The sequence below is a fragment of the Chaetomium strumarium genome, assembly GCF_033439665.1.
Source record: "Chaetomium strumarium strain CBS 333.67 chromosome Unknown B0T15scaffold_2, whole genome shotgun sequence".
Classification (NCBI taxonomy): Eukaryota; Fungi; Ascomycota; class Sordariomycetes; order Sordariales; family Chaetomiaceae; genus Chaetomium; species Chaetomium strumarium.
The window spans coordinates 1,917,439-1,936,580 of NW_026944430.1; the positions used below are offsets into that span (position 1 = coordinate 1,917,439).

Consider the following 19,142-nt stretch of genomic DNA (forward strand, 5'->3'; position numbering starts at 1 on the left):
AGGGAGAATGGATCAGATACTTGTACTTGTACCCGCTCTACGACTTTACCCTGACGTCCACACACGCCGCTGTGGATATGGATGAAGAGTTCCCGCTGACTTGGCATGCTACGAGGCATGGCTGCATTCAGGTTCCCACCGATGGGTCTGATGCCATGTGACAACCCTAAGTACCTGGCTGGCCCTCTACCGGTAGACTTGAGGTGTGATGGCATGCGGCGTGATTTTCTTATTCCCGCCGCCCCGCAAAACACCAAACTCTCTCTCTCCGCCGCCCAAATTTCTCTGCTGCTCGGCATGCGCTCGCCGGTTTGAGTTCTGTCCAAGGACCCGAGCCTCTCCCATGTGCCTTCATGCTTGCTGGATGCATCAAAAGAGATCTCCTCTGTTGCCCGCATTGATCGCGATTCCAGTACCGGACCCCAGGCGACGCTACGTGGTGATGGTCGCGTGCTTGGGGAATAGGACGGCTGTTGCCATTATATCCATGTCCTATAGTGACAACGACCTAAGAGATGAGGGATAAAAGGCGGCACCTGCTTCGCCCAGTATCAACCTATGGCCCATGGCCGAGAGACGCACGTGAAGTGGAATGATGCAAAGGCGGTGATGCAACTCGCATGGTTTTTCCTGCAGCTATCCCGCACTTGGGCGAAAGGGGAAGGTGACGGTGATCGCCACTACCGCAGCGGTGGAGCCCAGACATCAAACTGGCCAATCCGGATGCCCGGGGCTTGCGCAAATGCCGAACGGAGATCAACCTTCTGCCCGAGATGCTTAACTCGTGACATGAGGCTCGCCATGGAATGGGCTGTGGGGGAGGGGCCGATTGCTAAAGTATGTTTAGACTTTAGAGTATAGTTAGTACTGTGTGGGAATGCCGTTATCAGATGCAGCAGAGACGACATACAGTAGGTACACTACAACGCAACAGAGGTCCAGGGGTGTGGTGAAGGTCTGCAACGGGCTCCTGAGATAACCTACTGTGGGAATGTTTTGTGTGACCACCATCCTCCGAAGTACCTGTAGCAGATCCGGGTACGCATGTGTCTGTCTTTTGTTGTGGAGATGCGTTTGCTGGGCGCACAGGACTCAGCCGTGATCGACAGTAATCTTACACCACCCCGCAGTTGGTGCGATCAAAGCTGATTCGCTGACATTTCATCCTTCCAGTATCGTGGGTATCTCCCGTCCAGTCCCTTCAGTTGAATTGGAGTTTCAACCTTTAGAAAATCCGCAGTTAGACAGCATGGCCAGGTTCTAACATCGGCTGAGCTGCATTGCGTGATTAGTACTATCGTATTACGGTCTATGCTGCTCAGGAGCTGCGGGTTTCCGGGTTTGACGACTCGGCTGCGGAACGGAAAGGGTTACTGGTTGTTCGACAAATTCAAACAGCAGACTCATCCCGGCAGTTGAACTGGGGGAATGTGAATGCTCCATCGTTTTGCGATCACTCACACGCACTGTGGAGTGGCGCCCTGTTGTTGCGAGGCTCCCGCATTGATGGTTGTGGGCACGATTGTGTGGGATTGTCTGAAGTTGTGGCTTGAGGCACCACAGCGCTGGAGGAGGAGCCACTTTTCGCGGGACTATAATTTCATTGCTGGCCCACACTACAGCCGCGGGACTCGCGCTCAACACTGGCCGGCAACTGGTGCTCCCACCTAATATCTGCAGCCGCCAATCCGAAAAACCGCTTTTCTCCCTCTAAACTCAAAACTTATATTTTCCTATAAAGACGTTACCCACCCCTCTGTCGCAGCAACGGCCTCCCACAGACCCCGCTGCCTGGAAACTTGTTTCAACGTGATCCGGTTGCCGTGTGCGTACGTCGAACATTTTGCAACTGGGGACTGCCGTTCGAAAGAGGAGGAAGAAGGAACCTGGGCTGCCCCCAACACTAGCAGCCTCAGCGGATCGTGCCGCCGCCGCCACCATCAAACCCGTCTTGGGCTGGCTCAGAACAAGTTCTGGGTCAGCGGATGCGCATGCCTCGCGCTTCAAATTCGGGAAAGCGACACCAGGGAGCTAGCAACCACCGCGACACCCGACACGAGAATGGCCTGGTAGGCCCCGGTAAGCGCGTCATCAAGCAGAAGAGCCAATCTCAGCTTGATGGCGGCTCCAAGCCCGCCGTCGACAATGCCTCTGTCCCACCCGCACCCGCCGTGCCTGCTACCGCGAATGGTTCCGCGACGCATTCCGACGACATGGCGCCCGAGCATAAGGCGACCGAGTTGCTGCGGAGAGCATCGCTAGGCTCCCATTCCGAGTCCTCGTCCTCGTGGACCGATTCGCTCCCCGCCCCTGCCGCGCATTCCATCCCCGAAGAGGCCCACCGACGGATCGATGTCAACGATGCGAAGAATACCAATGTACACCGTGACCCCGGCCCGTTGGATTTTGTTGTCACGGTGCTTCGATCCTGCCCGCTCCAGGACACCATTGCAATTCTCATTATCCTCATGCAGGCGTCGCCGGCCGTGCTGACGGGCATCTATATGCTCTTCACCTGCCTCACTTTCGTCCCCCCGGTTACCACCAGTTCTGGCCTCAGCGTCGCCGAGATCTTCGACGGCAGTCAGGGCACACCCTCCCTGACGACCCTTATCTGCATGGATGTGATGATGTTGCTCATCTGGCTGTTCCTTTGGGCTCCAATGCAGCAGTTCATTTTGGACCTCGCCCAGGTCGTCATATCCTTGACGCTCGGAGGCGGAGGGTCTTCAAGACAAGGAACGACGAGCAACATCGCGCTCTGTGTCGCCATCGTCGGGGTGTCCCACTGGACGCAGGATTGGAAGTGGACCGGATTGTCTCGGCTAACTGCCATGTTCGGTCCAAACCGCTTCCTGTCCGAGGATGCGGAGCGCGGTGTGCGGGCGTTCGACAAGAAGGGCCCCTACGGCTGGGTTAGGAGCGTTTTGGCGATCCATATCCTCACTCAGGGGCTCGTCCGGTGCATCCGGGAATGGTACTTGCGCAGGGAACGCAGGGACTTGCAATCCCAGGGCCCGCTCGACCCAGAATCTGGCAAATCTGTGTCATTCCCTGCCGAAGGCTGCTCTGACGTTGCCCTCATGGCGGCCGACAGCGATCTTCACTTGCAGACAAGTACATCCCATCTTTCAAGCAAGAAGAGACGGAGACAGAGCGCTCAGGTCAGGATAAGGCAACCTCTATGGGCGGCGCTTGCGAGCACAAAGATTGTCATGATCAAGGAATATGAGCTGCAGCACGCAACAAACGAGTCAGCTGGCTCTAATGCCACAGACATCCACAATCTCGGTAATGCGCCTTTCAGCACCCAGCCCGAACAAATCTGGATCTGCTACGTCGGCTGCGATGAGGTTTGCTTCAACACCAGCCACTTTCCGGATGTCGGGGAGAATGAGCCTCCCCAAGAGGGCACCAAGCTGGGGATTGACGCTTCCAAACCATTCTATGTCAGAGTCAACAACGCTATATGGCAACCAACGCGCATCATCCCGATCGAAAACCCCGAGGAGGAAAACTATCAAGGCACACGGTGGACTGGCGACATATATGGGCTGACTCCTCTATCCAACTACGAGTGCGAGTTTGTCAGCACACGGACCGGGGAGGTGATCTTCTCCACAAGCGTCAGGACTCTTCCCGCGAAGAGCAAGGATCCTGAAATCGCCCCCAAGGCCGCGAGTAACCCCCGTTCGCACGCACGGCACGACTCACCGGCTACAACGCTGCGAGCATCCATTGCGGCGGCCGAAGTTAAGCTGGCCGAGGAGAAAGCACGTCTCAAGGCCGTCCGGAAGGACAACAACCGCAAACTGAACGCTGCCCGGAAAGAGATCGAGAGACTCTCGACCGCCGTCCAATCAGCCGGTGGGGATGACGAAAAGCTGAGGCAGAAGATTGCACAGAACAAGATTCAAGAGAAGCGAGCTGAGGAATCCATCCGCGAGCTTGAGACGCAGCTGAAGGAGCTTGAGACGGTACCCGAAGATCTGCTCAAGGAGCAGCGCACGACGCACGGGGCCTGGACTTCGGAGAAAGCCAAGTTTGACCAGGCCCGCGCCGATTTCAAGAACTTCAAGGCGTCGATCGACAAGCAAATCAAGTCTCTCGAGGAGGAAAACGCCAGTCTCCGGGCCAAGAGGAACAAGATCGCCGCTCGCATCGCCAAGGTCGACGACGAACACGCCCGGATCACGGATGCCAACGCGCGGGGTCTGAACGAGGCTGAACGCCGCCGTCAGGAGCGCGCAGAACTCCAGGCCGAGCTTGCCAGGGCTGAGCATAATATTGTGGATAGGATCCAGGCCCTGCGAGCTACTAACGCTGCGAAGCAGGCCCAGATCCACGACATGGCGGCTCAGCTGCAGACGTATCTGGCAAGCTTCCAGGACGACGTGCCGCCTCAGCCCAACCACTTCGCGCCGTCCGGGCACTGGGGGGCTCCAGCTGCTCCGTACGCTGCACAAGCCGTGTGGCAGCCAGTGTCGATGCCTGCGCAAGTCACTCCGGCTCAGGTCACTCCTCTTCTCGCCCCCTCCCAGCTCTCCGCCTTCTCCACTCCGCTGCAAGCCACCATGAGCACCCCGCCGCCTCACCGGACTAGAGGTCGCTCGTCCTCGATGCTTAGTGATGTCACAGGCTTTACGCAGTCCACCGACGATGATGAGCACGATAGTGGCAGCACTAACCATGCCAGTACGGTCATTAAGCCGCCGAACCACCAGCGTGGCGGCACGATCGGCGGCGCGAATGGGAACGGTCTGGCGACGCTGCGGAGCCCGTTGGGATTCCATCTCAAGAAGGGATCTGCATCCGGGTCTGGTTCGTCGGGATCGGCGTCGGGCTCCGGCTCCGGCTCCGGACGCAGTAGCGTGCGCTCTGGCAGCGGAAGCGGCGCCAGCCTCGGCGGGGCTGCAAGTCCCGCGTGAGGGGCGGTGGCCAACGGCCGTGGTACGCCTGATACGCCGTTCCTGCTGTGGATACAAGTTGACTTTCTTCTGTGCCTTTCGTCTGGCCAAGCCAGCATATGCATCCCGTCCGGCTGGTTGTCGCTCGTCGTGGTTGTGGCGAGTCAAGTCTTGATCTATGTTGCCTCCGTCTCGGGCTGAGGCAGCGTGTATCTATCTCTTTGCCGTGGTCCATAGATGCGTTTGAATGTAGCGCTGGTCAATGCTAAAAGTTGTTGGATTTGCCTTTGCCGATGACGTGAAGGCGGTGCAGTCATATCAGCCTGCCCTTGCCACAACGCGAGCTGTCTGTGCGGGTGTCTATCTCTGTATGTGTTCCCAGCATGACTAGAAGATCGCGATATCCTAAGTGACGAGACAAAGCTCAAGGTATATCATCAAGCGCACAGGATTTCCCCTTTCATGTATTCCACTCATGCTGCGATGCTGTCGTTGTTGCTGGCTGTTGCTGTTGGCTACCGATGTCCTAGTTAGGGCCCATCCGCGTATCAGTCCTGCTGTCTGCCTTCTGCCATGCGGGGGCTTGCTGAGCCGGGTCCTACTGGACATAGCATATGATAGGTACTGTGTATATGCAAAGAATCAGACACTTTGACATTGCGCCCTAAGGCATAGCAGTGATACCCCGGACCTGGGGTGTCCCTTCTTCTACATAAGGTACCTAGCTAACCACCACACCCAAGTCCCCTTTCCGAAAGCCCGCCGTTGCATCATTATGAGGCCTGCTTGCCACCTCACTCTCTCCTCCCCAACTTGACATCTCCCTGGCCCATAGAACCGTGAGCAAGCCTCAGTCCATGCTCCGGATATAATACGGTACGAGATCAGATCAAGCATGCAAGACGAGAACGCGGGTGCATGTCTGCATTGGTGGACCGCAGCTAATAGAATCTGTGAGGTCGTGTTTGTTTCACGTAGCATTTCGCGTGGCACGACATGGCCAGTACGATCGTAACGTTTCTGAGATCGTCCCTTAATCAACACCTTGCTGGATACCAGGTACACTGGTGTAGGTTCTCCATGTCCCCAACGGGGGTGCCTTGGCTTTTTTCTGTTTCACATATGTAGAACCACTTTCCATTTTCGCAACCCACGGGTCTCACACGAAGACGTGTGTAGCAGAGCCGGAGATTTTGACGTTTTTTTCTCCGTCACGGATGTTGCTGAGGGAGGTTGTACGGAGTTGAATCGTCAGGCAGGGCGGAGTGAGACAAACCGCCTTCTTTTCCCAGGTAAGGTACGTAGTACACATCCCACCCAAGTCGTACTACTTCAAAGTGAATGTAACTTATCCCGTGAGTCATGTGGAAACCAGAAACAGCCCTTGACAGGGTAACACAGGGACGCTGTGCTAGTGAGGATTTTCGCCGGGTCTTCGTTCAAGCCAGATGGAAGCCGGCCGGGTGCTGGTCTGCCCGGCTGGTAGCCGTGTTCAGCTCCTTCCTCCTTCTCCTCCAACCAGGACAGCATGCTACCCGACAGTTCCTGCCTTTCAAGCCCAACTCAGACAATATCACAGCAAGCTGGCACGGCAGATTCGCAACAGAAGTGGGTGCCAGTGGTCAAGCGGCAGTGTCTTGTCTCTCCCATCGTGAAACCGAGAAGCTGACCGTTCAATTCACAGAGAATCCCGGACCTTGACTTTTCGAGAGGGCGATGAGCCGGGATGAGATCGTCTCGTGCCTGGACTGCCCACAAAAATTCCAGAAAAACAATTGAAGAAAAACAAAAAAGACCGAAAAAAAAAGGCTAATCCATAGAACATAGAACTTCACAAAAGAATAGAGCACCTCCGCAGGCGGAGACAGCGACAACCAAAGCGGGAAGGGTTGCGGTAGGCACTCATCTCCGAGTAAGTGAAACTTCCCTTGCTAACTTGGCATTGGCACCTGGCTTCAGTTGGATTCTCTGTTTTCTCGCTTTCGGTGTTTTCATTCTCTTGTCCTTACATGCTCCGTAAACGAAGTTCCTGTCTATAGAGCAAGGCACCCTTCGTAAACCAGAGGAGCGGTCGTCGGTGTGTGGTGTAGAGTGCATGTTGTTCGCTTGGATACAAGAGAACACTCATTCATAAAAACTGGGGACACGGAAGGCACATTAAAGCCGAAGGCGATATCGTCAGTTCCAAGCTTCTGAAACATTTGCCTTGACAAGAGGCAGAAACTGTTCAACATCGGTACCTAGGTAAACTGAACTAATATTCGCCGCTATGCTAAAACTTCACTATCACTCAACAGAGCAACAAAAGCATCAATTGGAGACAGACAGACCCCGGCCCCTCTCTCCATCCCATGAAACAGTAAGGGAAACGGAGGGAAGATGCGAGGCGTAAGAGACAGTGGCGGGATCCATGATGGCAATCAGATGCTCACAGGACTCTTGGCACTTTCGCCGGCCTCGGCATCAAGGGAAACCGTTGGTCGGTTGGTGTGGCTGGGCTGCAGGAAGGGGGAGCATCCGCATCCGACAGCCACAACAAACATCTGGGGAAGGAAGGTGCCATTGCTGCTTCACGCTACCCCACAGAATGCGGTTGGTGGAGGCGGGGTTGCAGGGCGCTACGTCCAGGGGTCAGCGGTTTCCAGGTTTGGATGCAGGGGTTTGAGAGATGTTTCCAGGTTTTCTTCCAACCTGGAAGGAATACTACTGCAATAACTAGCGGCATTGCTGTGCTAGTAGGGTTGTTGGCGATAGTTTGAGGCGCAGGGGTTTGAACTCGGGATTGAGTGATTGAGCCGTGTGATGACTGTTGTTGACGGAACATGGAAGTACCTAGGTAAACGCACGTTGGCCATGGTCTTCAAATCGCACCCGCAGGGCAGTTCCTCGACGAGATGGGCCATGGACGCGAAATCGCCTAGACTCGGAACAATGCCGCTGGCCTGCTTGACCTTGTCCAAGCAGAAATCAAGCGGCCAATGCCCGGTCTACTAGGCGCAAACTTCCCGTCACCCCCCAGATTCTCTCCTCAGTTCGCTAAGCTGTCTACTTCACTGCTTGAGAACTCGATCCATCTCATTGACTACGGGTAAGGTTGAAGACAGCGTGCATTGCACCTTACGTGAGTCAATAGTTTGAATATGACTACTATTGCTCCAAAGTGTGGTTGATGGCCCGATGGATCGTCAGCTGTACCGTTCACTTGCGCGCAACGACAAGTCGGCCTGAACGACGGGAGGGCGCCGGGGCCGAGGTTTCTCCTTGTGAACCGTGACGATCATATGCATCGCCCCACTTCCCCGGATTTTTGATCTCTCACTTCCAAGAGATTCCTGGTCGCATTCGTATGCGGAAGTTGCATAGGTACAATACACTACAAAGAATTACACTACGGGAAGTTCCAAGTGCGCCAATGGCTGCAGTTCCTGCGTCCCTTCCCGGGCCCAACGCAACCTCTCGCATCCTTTGCGAGGAATAGGCAGTTATCCCCGCTCTCCCCCAGACTGAGAAGATGGCCCCGAGTCCGTGGCAAACACACACTGGTCTTCCGGACCCCCGAGACATTGTCGTATAAGGACCATCTTGCTTCATCCCCTGCCGTCTGCTGACTCTCCTCTGTCTCTTCCTCCTTCTCTGCGAACAGCCTACACTCGTTGAAAGTGAGACTAGACCGTCTAGACGCTCGTTGTCTTCAATTTCACTCTCCCAGAGAACAGATAGAGCAACACCAGCCTCCATAATGAAGTACAGCACTGCCCTCCTCACGCTGGCCGCGGCCGCCTCGGCCCAGGATATCAGCATCTTCCCGGAGTGCTCGCTCCAGTGCATCATCAGCGGCATCAGCAGCGGCAGTAGCTGTGAGGCCACCGATTTTGTCTGCGTCTGCAATAACATGGACGCCATCAAGAACGCCGCCACACCCTGCGTCGTCCAAAGCTGCGGCATCGACACGGCCTTGAGTATGTTCCTCTATTCCCTCCCCCCTTCTCACCCTGCCCCCTTCACCCATGCACACAAGACCGAATCACGCTAACACAACAACCACAGACGAAGTCCTCCCGGCAACAGAGAAATTCTGCGCCGACGTCGGCTCCGGCTCCTCCTCCTCCTCCTCCCCGCCCGCCCCTTCTTCCTCTTCAGCTGCTGCCACCACCACAGCTGAAGCAACCCAGACCACCACCGCCGCCGAGTCCTCCTCCTCCTCCTCCTCCTCCTCTTCTTCTGAAGAGCAACCGGAGCCGACCGAGACCACCACCGCCGCCGGCAGCGGCAGCGGCAGCGGCGGCGGTGATTGTCCCTGCGAGGAGACGTCAACCACCGGCGGCTCAGCGCCCCCGAGCGGCTCCTTCATCACCTCGGCGACCACGGCCACGGGCAGCGAGATCCCGGAGCCGAGCGCCGCGCCCACCACCACGGCGGCGGCAACGACGTCGGCGGCCACTGCGGGTGCCGCCGCTGTCGGGTACATCGGTGGCCTGGGCATGCTGGCCCTGGGCGCTGTTGCTGCTCTCTAGTAACAGAAAAAGGCTGAGGGTAAAGGGGGTTATGTTTATTATCGCTCGCTCGCTCTCTCTCTCTCTCTCTCTCTCTTTCTCTCGGTCTCTCTCTTGCAGATGTAGCATAGGCCCTAGGGAGGTCATTCCCGATTTGGAAGGGCAGAGTGAGTGGTTGTAGCGATGCGTGAGCTCGCTGCTTAGATTTTGGTCAAGGGGGTAGGGGAGAAGAGGGATTGGGGATGGGAAGGGGGAGATGTGAAAGAGAGGAGAGGAGGGGAAAGGAATGATAATATAAAGTGCGCTGCCCCTTATCACCGCATCAGGGTGGGTAATTAGCCTGAGTAGTACTTGATGAGATGGATGATATAATGGAATGCAACATGTGTCGCAGCTTTCTAACTGCACTCAATATTAGCGCGTTGTGCCTGGACACGGTATAGACACCATCCACTGTCTGTCTTGCTCGGGCATTTGGTAAGATTGGAAATCAGAGATGGGGTGGCTGGCCGTTTGGGACTCTGATCCCGGGTCCCACGGAACTATACCTGTGTCCCCCTATCAAGCTACTAGTACATAGTAGTCGCCCCATTATCAAAAACAAGCAAAAGAATGAACGTAGAAAAAGAAGGAACACAAAGAAGAAAAGGGGAAGAGAAGGGAAGAGGAAGGAAGGAAACTAAAGGGAGAATAAAAAAGAAAACAGGAAGAACAGGAAGAACAGGAAGAACAGGAAGAACAGGAAGAACAAGAAGAACAAGAAAAGAAAGAAGAGGGTTGAGAGCTAGAATATTAGAATGCTAGGATCTGGGTTATATGGGTGAAACCATGTTATGGTACTAGTAGTCCGGTGGGACTGAGCATCATGGTACTCAATTTCCATAACTTATCGCAAATGAGTATAATTCCACGATTCTCTTCTCGTTGTTCCGCTCTTGATTTTGCCAAGTCACAACCAGTAAGACGCGTAAACAGACGGGCCAAGCGGCTGTGACTCTATTTAATTACATAGGCAGCCAACCTGAAGCAATTCTCAATCTCCACGCACCGCACCCAGCACCCAATCCTCCGTGCCCACTGCCCACCTCATTCCTGAAGGACCCGGATGTCGAGGATCTTCCCGTTCGACATGTCTTTGATGTCATTGAATACATCCTCGATCGGGATGACCAGAGTGAAACCTGTCCCGGAATTGGCCTTGCGGTTCTAGTCCTCTAAACACCAACCCAACCAGCCCTCCGAACTTGTCAAAGACGGCAGCTCCGGAGTCACCACGACGTGCAAACGGAAAATCACGCGTGCCGACGAACATATACTCGGTAGACTTCATAGCCTCCGGGCTGCGGTTTGGCATGTACTTTTCCTCCGCGATGACGTAACTGTGTTTGATCGCATCGAATGTGCCGGCAGTGCAACGTGTCGACACTCCGTTTTTGAACACAAGTTCCTCTTTTGTAAAGTCATAAATCGAGCGGCTTTGCGGCTTAAGGTTACCATCACGGACCAGCGGCCAGATACTGCCGTCGTAGGAGAAGAGGTGAGCATTCTTTTCATCCCAGTCCTCGCCGCTAGGGAGCAGGTTCCCCCCATACAATCATCTGAGATCGGTTTGATCAACGCCCAATCCAGTCGACCATTGGTCCTGCTACGCCGCATGTAGCCGGAGGCGAGAAAGACTTCACCGAAATATTGTTTGCCACTGTCGAAGAACGCAACCAGATCGTTTAATAGTGCTTCGTCGTTAGCGGTAGGTAACCCGTAAGGTTGACGAGCAGAAATGTCCTTCTTCAGCTCGTCGACGTGGAAGTAATGCTTAGCCCGCGTGTGATGCCGAGCAAGGTATCTCGAACGTCGAAGTTACCTTGACGGCGCGTGGTATGTCCAGTTACGCTCGACTCAAATCGTTGATTCTCAAAGTCACCCTTTCCTTCCCTTATATTTGATTTCCATTAAGTTATCCTTTTTCCATTTCCCATTTTCTTTTTGTTCGATTATACGATTCTTTTTTTTTCCCCCTCCTCTTCCTCCTCTTTCGATATTTACTAGCTAACTCGGAATAGAACTCCGCGATGATCCGTCAGATTCAATGCCGACCATTCTGATCGTCGTCGAGGAATGGACTGAAGACTCCCGCAAGCGCTGGCAAACCGTTGTGGAGGATCTGAAGAGATTTATCGGTATGTTTGATCGCTGTTGTACCTCTCATAATCTTTGCTGATGAATTGTTGACTGATGTGGGCTTAGACATCCTGCAAAGCTTCGTCCCAACCGCTGGGCATATGACAGCGATCGCCCTCTTCAGTCTCGGGTTCGATAAATTTGGCGATAACCCCAACACAGTTTATATCGCACTGGACTACGAGTCCCCCGAGGTTTCATGGCCTCCTATTCTCGCCAAATTGCGAGAATACATCGACGGATACGGCTTAGGCCTTCACGTGCACCTCGAGCACAACGTTATACGACACTCCGCGTTCCAGTACGTCCCGCCGAAGCTGACGGAGGAAGAGACGCTGAGCAAAATTCGGGACTACAACTATCGCGTCAGGGAGTTATATACAACAAGAGTCCGTGCAGGAGCAGACATTGGCGCTGCCCGCTACATTGATACCGAGGGTGGAAGAAAATTCTGCCCCATCGTGGGTACAATGGGGTTCTGGGTTGGGGTCCAAATCGAAGGCCAAGGGTGGGTGAAAATGGCAGTTACAAACTACCACGTCACCAGACCATGTCTCGAGGGCTGCGCCGTTGCCGTCAAGGGCAGAAAGTCTATCCCGGCCCCCCCCCCCCCCCCCCCCCCCCCGCGGAAGATTCGGACCTCTGGAAAGCAGACTTGAACGGACTGAGCATAGGAGATACATCTGCGTGCGAAAAGATGGAACAGCAAGCTCTTTGGCCTTTTGTTCGAACCCATCGCCATGCTCCTTGCAGATGCGATTGCAGTCCGCGTCGCCACAGGAGTTGCTGATGAGTGGAAGCGGACGAGATGGGGTGACAACGCGTAACGCCGTATTCGAAATATCGAATTTGCCGATTGACCTTTCGGACTCTCCTGAGTCCTCCGCGCGTCGGGCTCTCTCTGCTCTCCATTTGTCGGAGCTTGCAAGGGAGGGTGCGGTGGTGGGCGGCGTGTCCGTGTCCCATTTTCCAACGGGGGATGAGTCGGGAGCAGACATTTTTGCTCTTATCTCGTAGAATTGAAAGAGAAGTGTGAAAAGGCCTGAGTTCAAATCGGGTCCACGATTTTGAGAGGAAGAGAGCGGGTGTCGGGTAGGAGGTTAAGGGAAGGAAGAGAAGGTAGGTACCTAACTTATATAGCCATACCAGAGGGACCGTGCACGCGTGGCAATTCTACTGATTCAAGTTGTTATTGTGCACTTTGACCAATACTTTTTCGAACAACTGCGAAGTTGGGATGAAAGTTGGAGTAAGGTCGGGATGAAGTGTACCTAATATCTGGACTCCACTCTAAGTGACTCTTCCAGACGCAGGACTAGAAATCAGTCTTGAAATCAGACGAAGCGAGTTTTAATACGGGAAATCACGAGTGGCGTGCTATTTACGAAAATATACGCAAAGTTGAAAGTTTGACCTTGAAACCGAAACCGTCATCTGTCAAACACTCAGCTCAATTTAAAACCTTCACCAAGGCACGTACTCTTGAACTTTTCTATGTCTTATGTTGCTGCCAAGGAGTTGACCGTGGAGATTTCCCTTGGTTCTCTCGATAAGGATGAAATATAAGGTATCCTCAGTTGGTTGGTAGAGGCCTGGCCATGTATCAAGGACGGGGTTGAGGAAGTCCTGGATATCCTTGACGCAGCTGCCGGCCACTTGTCTTCTATCTCACTCTTCAAGCTCGGTTTAGACAAACAGGGGAACAACCCCAACACAGTCTATATCTCTTATAGGAGGACCATGTCCGCCCTAACCGCATAGCGGCCAGCGCTGACCAGCACAGTATGTGCCGGGAGATCTCAAAGCCAGCGGCCAGTGTACTACTATATCAGATGCTCAAGTACGGGAGTTGGTGTATTAAGTTGTGCCATGTCCTCAAAGCGTACCATCACGTACTGGCATATATTCATGCTCATACGTTGTAGAGCGGTAACCGAACGACTTGGCAATCCAATCGGACCCGCTAGTCATTTATTTATGGCCATCTTACTGGCGGGGTTGTGAACCTCTTACCAGGCGGAATGATGAAAACGTTCGTTACCTGCGTCATGAACGACACCAATTGTACGATCTCCGATGCGTCAGTCGTGCAAAGCAGACTCGGTTATTTGGTTTCATGAAAACGGAGGAGAATTCCTTCTCTAGTGAGCTTCAAAGTCCTCTTTTTTGGAACGTAGCAGTCTTCGGGCGACATGCATCGCGGGGTATCAAAGTGGCATCCAAAATGTCCCACACATATTCCCAAAACAAAGCCAGCCTCTCTGATGGTACACGACAGCCACACTTCATGGCTCCTCCACGGGCTCCCCGAACGGGTAATTGAACTTCAACAACCCATTCAACCCGCCAACCCACGAGTCGTCGTCCTCAGGCCCGCCATCCGACGAAGCCCTGATCACGCAGGGCACTCCGCCTCGCCACCCCTCAGGCCCCTTCTCCAGCTTCTCCCCTTCCACGCGGACCTCCATCCCAATCGTCACGCCGACCCGCCTCTTCCCATCAATGCTCACCGGCAGCTCCCTCCCCCTGTTCCGCAGGCTCAGTTTGAGCACAACCTTTGATTGCAGCGGCAAGACCAGCGGCCTGAAGCTCAGGCTGCGCGGGCTGATGGGCGTGATGAGCAGAGACTTGACGAGCGGGTGGACGATGGACCCGCCTGCGCTAAGCGAGTAGGCGGTGGAGCCCGTGGGCGTGCTGATCAGGATGCCGTCGGCTACGGCCTCGGTGAGGAAGCGCGAGTTGACGTAGATGTCAATGATGGCGAGGTGCGGGTGCGAGCCGCGGTCGATAGAGACTTCGTTTATTGCATGGAGGTAAGGAGGACTCGCCAAGGTCGGGCGGGGGTGGTTGGTCTCGGCTGTGGGCGGCCCAAGGTCCGGTTCGGCGGTCGAGGTCGGAATGATCTGCGCATTGATGTTGCGGCCCGCGCTATCGTAGATGCCCACGCGCAGCCGGTTGCGCAGAAGGATCTTGGACGCACGGCTTGGGCCCATGCATTGCCCGTTGCCGCGGACGCTGTCCCATCCTGACAATGGAATGAAGTCTGGGTTGTCCTGGCCTGCTACGGCTGCACGAGTATGGGGATCGACCAGGTCCTCTACCGTCACGGAACACCCACTCATGTAGCACTCCCTCCATGCTCGCTTGTACTCGTTGAACTTCCACTCGCCCAGGAAGCCGAGGGTGCCCATGCTGAACGAGAGGATCGGGGGCACGCTGTTGTGCATGGAGAATAGGCTCGCTGCGCGCAGAATGGTGCCGTCGCCGCCCATAGTTGTGACCAGGTCGATCTTCTTCGCGAAGAGTGTGGGCGCACTGCTCGGGGCTGTCGTGTAGATTGGGAAGGGCAGCGTCTCGTGGATGTCCTTGGCAATGTGGCCCTCGAAGATAAGGTTCAGACCCGGATAGTTGCTATGGATGTACTTGGCAAACTCGACAGCATCGCGGGCGACTTGGGGCGCATGCAACTTGGGCATGAGCAGAATATTGCGCGGCGGTTGAGGCCAGTGCAACGAGAGCAGCGATGACGTTTTCGTCTGGTGGTAATGCGGGACGGTGCGATCCGGAAGTGCAGCGACGTCGAGGATTTGGCTTCGCGCGGCGGATACGGAGAAGAAGCGGTATGCTCTCCTTACAGCAAACCGTGGAGGGCTGCGCCCCGATGCCGGCATGGTGAAGCTTCTCAAGGCCATGACAGGAGGAGGGTGGTGTTGGCGGTATCGAGCCAGAACTGACGGCCCCGACATGCCGACATGGTTGGTGGTCGAAATCTGTCTCTAGGTCTGCAAGCTTGAGAGACTGTTGAAGCGCTGAACGTCGATTCCTGCAATGGCACGTCTGGATGTTTTAATAAGGCTTCATGGTTGCCGACTGCTCTTGACAAAAGCGAGGTGCGTTAGTGGATGCTTGTGAAAGCCGAACGTCAAGTACAAGGTACGTACCATCCATCGAGCTCGCTTGCGGCCGCCAATCAGAGAATCAGCCTAGCTGTGACCCCACCATTCCGGAAAGCTTGGGGTGGTGGGGCTCGTGGGGCCGTTGCATCCGAACAAGGCAATAGCTGCAAGGGCAGTCTACCTGCGCACGTGCCTGTGGTGGCGGAAGAGCATTGCGCTCACCTGTCTGTATTTCATCCATTTTGCTTCTGGGTCTCCCCTTCGGCCCAGGTTTTAACCGCGATGTCCTCAGCGTTGGCAGTGCCACACGGTTTCAACTAAGGACCGTTGAACAGTTCGCTGCGGCTGTTGCGGTGTTGGAAGCCTGCCCAAAGTTTTCGCCGTTCTGTTGCCGGAACTGGCGGAGGATCCGTCCAACCCGCAGCATCCAGCTCAGCGCTGCCTGCGGCTGATTGCCCTGCGGTCAACCTCGCGGACCTACATTACTTCGGTCCTCTTCACATCCCCTAGATTGTCCTCGATCGCAGTGTCCCGTTCCTCTATCGTGCCCTGCTTTGCGCAGACCTCCTTTCCCGCAATTCTAGCATCGCGACTTCCAACATACAGCATCGCATGTCGAGCCCGATGACGGCCCAAGTAAAGCCACCGATTGCTACGGAGGCGCGGGGCGCCGATTCCTCCGGTCGCGAGAAGCACAGCCGAGTAGTGCAGGTGCTGAGGGGCGTTTCCTGTGCGGTTTACTTCGCAGCAGGCGCCACTGTGTACGAACCAGAATCCATCATCTTTCAGGCCACAGGGACACAGCAGCTAACTCGTGATAATGTTTGCGACCGCAGGATCCACGCGACCCAACTCATCGGGGCACCCCTATACTGGATTAACCGCGAGCTCTACTATGCCTACATGTCCTATACAAAGGAGCTGTTCGGGATTCTCATCACGACAGTGACGAACTGGTGGGGCCCAACCACAATACGCATCAGCGGCGATTCCTCGGTGGCGGGCCAAATACGCAAGACGGAAGATGGCCTGGTGGAGTTTTCGTTCCCCGACCGCATGGTCATGATAGCGAACCATCAGGTATGGCGGCGATTTGGCGTTATCCAGGTTGTTGAGAGACTGATCTGTTGCGCAGATCTACACAGACTGGCTCTACCTCTGGTGGATCGGCTATGCCAATAAGCCGAAGAGGCATGGATCTCTCTTTATCATTCTGAAGGAATCACTCAGGTACATCCCGATATTGGGGCCCGGCATGATGCTCTACGGCTTCATTTTCATGTCCCGGAAGATGGCGGTCGACCAACCCCGGCTGGCCTATCGGCTGGGGAAGCTGAAGACGCACCATACGGCTCCGGATGGGAAGAAGTATCTTGATCCCATGTGGCTGCTGCTGTTTCCGGAGGGAACGAATGCTTCTCAGAATGGGAGGAACAAGTCTGCAAAGTGGGCCGAGAAGATCGGCGTCAAGGACCCAGAGCACATGTTGCTGCCGCGGAGCACTGGCACCTACTTCTGCCTTAATGAGTTGAAGGGCACGGTGGACTACGTCTACGACTGTACCGTGGCCTACGAAGGGGTTCCGTATGTGACACTTCCGGGCCCAACGGTAGCCGCTCACCAGCTGACAGTTCTTACAGTCGCGGCAAGTTCGGGGAGAAGATCTTCACCATCTCCCGCACCTACATTCGAGGACAACCGCCGAAGTCCGTCAACTTCTACTGGCGCCGGTTCCGTCTCGCGGACATCCCTCTGAACAACCAAGAGGAATTCGACCTGTGGCTACGGGAGCGGTGGTACGAGAAAGATGCGCTCATGGAACAATATGTCTCCACCGGACGTTTCCTTCCCAGTCCTGACAAAGCCGTTCCCGGCGCTCACGAGGGGTTTCTCGAGACTGAAGTTCGCACTCGATATCCTTGGGAATTCCTCCAGATCTTCAGCGCACTCGGTGCCTTTAGCTTGGGCATCAACATCCTCCTCAAGGTGCTGAACGGATTTCTTTAGGTGCTTTCCTGAGTTTTGGGCGTTTTGGAACGATGGAAATGAGATACCCCTCCACTCACACATGGATGATGATTGCATGAAGGGCCTGCAGCTTATGACAAGGGCGGAGGTATATACCAATTTTTGCTGCATTGGATCAGCAGGTTGGCGCCGGTGTGTTGAGAGTGGAACTTTTGGAATACTGTTGCTGCCGTGGCCTGTCAGATACCATCTGGAAGTGCGTTCTATTCATCGGTACGGCGTTGGGGTGCAGGAATTGATGGGAGGGCGGGTTAGGCAAGAGGCCGATGGCGGTGTCTATGATCTTCGTTATATATCCTTTCTCCGCATCCTGTTTCTTGACGTGATATCACCGTCTTATGCAAAGGTCAGGTTGGCGACGTTTATGACCAGGCAGGGGATGCAGGACGGACCTCGTGCCTTTCTGTGACTAACACGGCACAGTGTTGGCAACTTGGCAGTTGAGCTTGCCGAGCGGTCTAGAATCGCCGTCGGTAATGGTCCCTGGCCGGATCGATACCGGAGCTATGGGTTGAAAGCATAAGCCCGGTCTCCATTTGTGAGAGTCGCTCGGTGTGAAGGAGGCCGGACCTAAACAAACTTCCAGAGGGCATATGACCTCGTGCAGTCGCACTGGGACCAATCGGGTCCACTGCCTCCATGGGCCCTCCGGACCGGGGCCCGGCGCATGCACGCCCTTCCCAGCAGACCGGCAGGAGCCCTCCTCGGGGGGTATGTGAGCGAGCGGCTCTTGGTTCCCCCGGTTGTTGCGCCGGATTGCTCTTGACTGGTGCATTCGGTGTGCGATTCCATCTACGGAGTGGTTGGGTGAGTACCGCTCGCCTGGACAATCACAGCGGGAGTTCGCCGGAATTTCTTACACCGCTTCGCAACTTCCCAGCGCAGTCATATGTAACTCGGCCCAAGGGGAACGACGACGCGATGTCAAATCATTCGCCGATGTGTGAGATTGGGCCTACAGCTCCCAGTCTGGACGCCGTGGCACCCGTGTCAGGGCAAGGTGGCTGACGATGCAACACTCTGGGGGCTTGTTCCTGACCGCCAGGAAGGGTTTGAGAGCTAGAACGCCTTGGCTCGGTCCGGCCAACAATGGACCGGCGCCGGTGCCCTCTATTCCCGCGGCATGCCCACCATAGCAACAGGAGATGGATGGCATTGCGAGCAGTTTGACACTTGAGCAACTCTGCTAGATGTTGCTATTTCTTAACCACCGGGCAGCTATCTATCCCTCACCGGGTATGGTTCCCAGCTTCATCCTATGCTTTGACATCCGGACGGAACAATAAGTTGTGAACGCACATGGAGACCTTGACGCGGCGATCGCGCCCGAGCAGCAGCACTTAGATCCATGCTCTCCCCAGAATCCCAGATACCACCGGAGTACCATCGGACCCCTCCGGACCGCATCCCCTCGCCGCCATCGGACAGTGTCGATGCATAGAGGCTTCCGTATTGGGAAGGTATGTACATAGGAGAAGGTGAGTAGATAGAACAGCAAGCCGCGAGATCGGGCCACCGGTCATGGACAAACAAGCTTGGCGTCGAGATAGACTGTGCAGTTGCAGTTGTGTGCAGTGTTATGGGTTAGCACTGCCCGAGACAAGCGGTAAGTAAGTTGCCCCGGTGCGAACTAGGTGCGT

General features: G+C 55.2%; 5 protein-coding genes across 5 annotated transcripts; 4 read left to right on the forward strand and 1 right to left on the reverse strand.

The window, feature by feature from the left end:
* Window positions 1-801: 801 nt before the first annotated feature.
* On the forward strand, window positions 802-5,191 carry B0T15DRAFT_572494 (uncharacterized protein; the record flags this gene model as incomplete). The annotated part of the gene is made up of 5 exons (XM_062870895.1): window positions 802-837; window positions 891-911; window positions 1,293-1,369; window positions 1,766-1,829; window positions 1,908-5,191. The coding sequence occupies 5 exons, from the start codon at window positions 802-804 to the stop codon at window positions 4,926-4,928; spliced, it is 3,219 nt and encodes a 1,072-aa protein (XP_062724069.1). The 3' UTR covers window positions 4,929-5,191.
* Window positions 5,192-8,239: 3,048 nt separating this feature from the next.
* Window positions 8,240-9,533, forward strand: B0T15DRAFT_524079 (uncharacterized protein). Its single transcript, XM_062868739.1, has 2 exons — window positions 8,240-8,866; window positions 8,955-9,533. Exons 1-2 carry the CDS (start codon window positions 8,647-8,649, stop codon window positions 9,419-9,421), a joined length of 687 nt encoding a protein of 228 aa, XP_062724070.1. The 5' UTR covers window positions 8,240-8,646; the 3' UTR covers window positions 9,422-9,533.
* A 1,649-nt stretch (window positions 9,534-11,182) lies between these two features.
* On the forward strand, window positions 11,183-12,747 carry B0T15DRAFT_500139 (uncharacterized protein). The gene is made up of 4 exons (XM_062867360.1): window positions 11,183-11,275; window positions 11,461-11,577; window positions 11,645-12,039; window positions 12,253-12,747. Exons 2-4 carry the CDS (start codon window positions 11,487-11,489, stop codon window positions 12,403-12,405), a joined length of 639 nt encoding a protein of 212 aa, XP_062724071.1. The 5' UTR covers window positions 11,183-11,275; window positions 11,461-11,486; the 3' UTR covers window positions 12,406-12,747.
* Window positions 12,748-13,863: 1,116 nt separating this feature from the next.
* Window positions 13,864-15,270, reverse strand: B0T15DRAFT_483011 (ATP-NAD kinase-like domain-containing protein; the record flags this gene model as incomplete). The annotated part of the gene is made up of 1 exon (XM_062866138.1): window positions 13,864-15,270. The coding sequence occupies one exon, from the start codon at window positions 15,268-15,270 to the stop codon at window positions 13,864-13,866; it is 1,407 nt and encodes a 468-aa protein (XP_062724072.1).
* A 403-nt stretch (window positions 15,271-15,673) lies between these two features.
* On the forward strand, window positions 15,674-17,914 carry B0T15DRAFT_524085 (acyltransferase-domain-containing protein). The gene is made up of 4 exons (XM_062868740.1): window positions 15,674-16,235; window positions 16,311-16,554; window positions 16,610-17,058; window positions 17,115-17,914. Exons 1-4 carry the CDS (start codon window positions 16,087-16,089, stop codon window positions 17,479-17,481), a joined length of 1,209 nt encoding a protein of 402 aa, XP_062724073.1. The 5' UTR covers window positions 15,674-16,086; the 3' UTR covers window positions 17,482-17,914.
* The last annotated feature ends 1,228 nt before the right edge of the window (window positions 17,915-19,142 follow it).

Excerpts from the sequence above, each read along its gene's own strand:
- B0T15DRAFT_524085 (XM_062868740.1), top strand. The coding sequence starts at position 16,087 with ATGTCGAGCCCGATGACGGCCCAAGTAAAGCCACCGATTGCTACGGAG. Across the intron at positions 16,555-16,609 it reads TCATGATAGCGAACCATCAG|ATCTACACAGACTGGCTCTA; the intron begins GTATGGCGGCGA and ends TCTGTTGCGCAG. Across the intron at positions 17,059-17,114 it reads GTGGCCTACGAAGGGGTTCC|TCGCGGCAAGTTCGGGGAGA; the intron begins GTATGTGACACT and ends CAGTTCTTACAG.
- B0T15DRAFT_524079 (XM_062868739.1), top strand. The coding sequence starts at position 8,647 with ATGAAGTACAGCACTGCCCTCCTCACGCTGGCCGCGGCCGCCTCGGCC. Across the intron at positions 8,867-8,954 it reads CGGCATCGACACGGCCTTGA|ACGAAGTCCTCCCGGCAACA; the intron begins GTATGTTCCTCT and ends CAACAACCACAG.
- B0T15DRAFT_500139 (XM_062867360.1), top strand. The coding sequence starts at position 11,487 with ATGCCGACCATTCTGATCGTCGTCGAGGAATGGACTGAAGACTCCCGC. Across the intron at positions 11,578-11,644 it reads GGATCTGAAGAGATTTATCG|ACATCCTGCAAAGCTTCGTC; the intron begins GTATGTTTGATC and ends ATGTGGGCTTAG. Across the intron at positions 12,040-12,252 it reads GAAGAAAATTCTGCCCCATC|GAGATACATCTGCGTGCGAA; the intron begins GTGGGTACAATG and ends GACTGAGCATAG.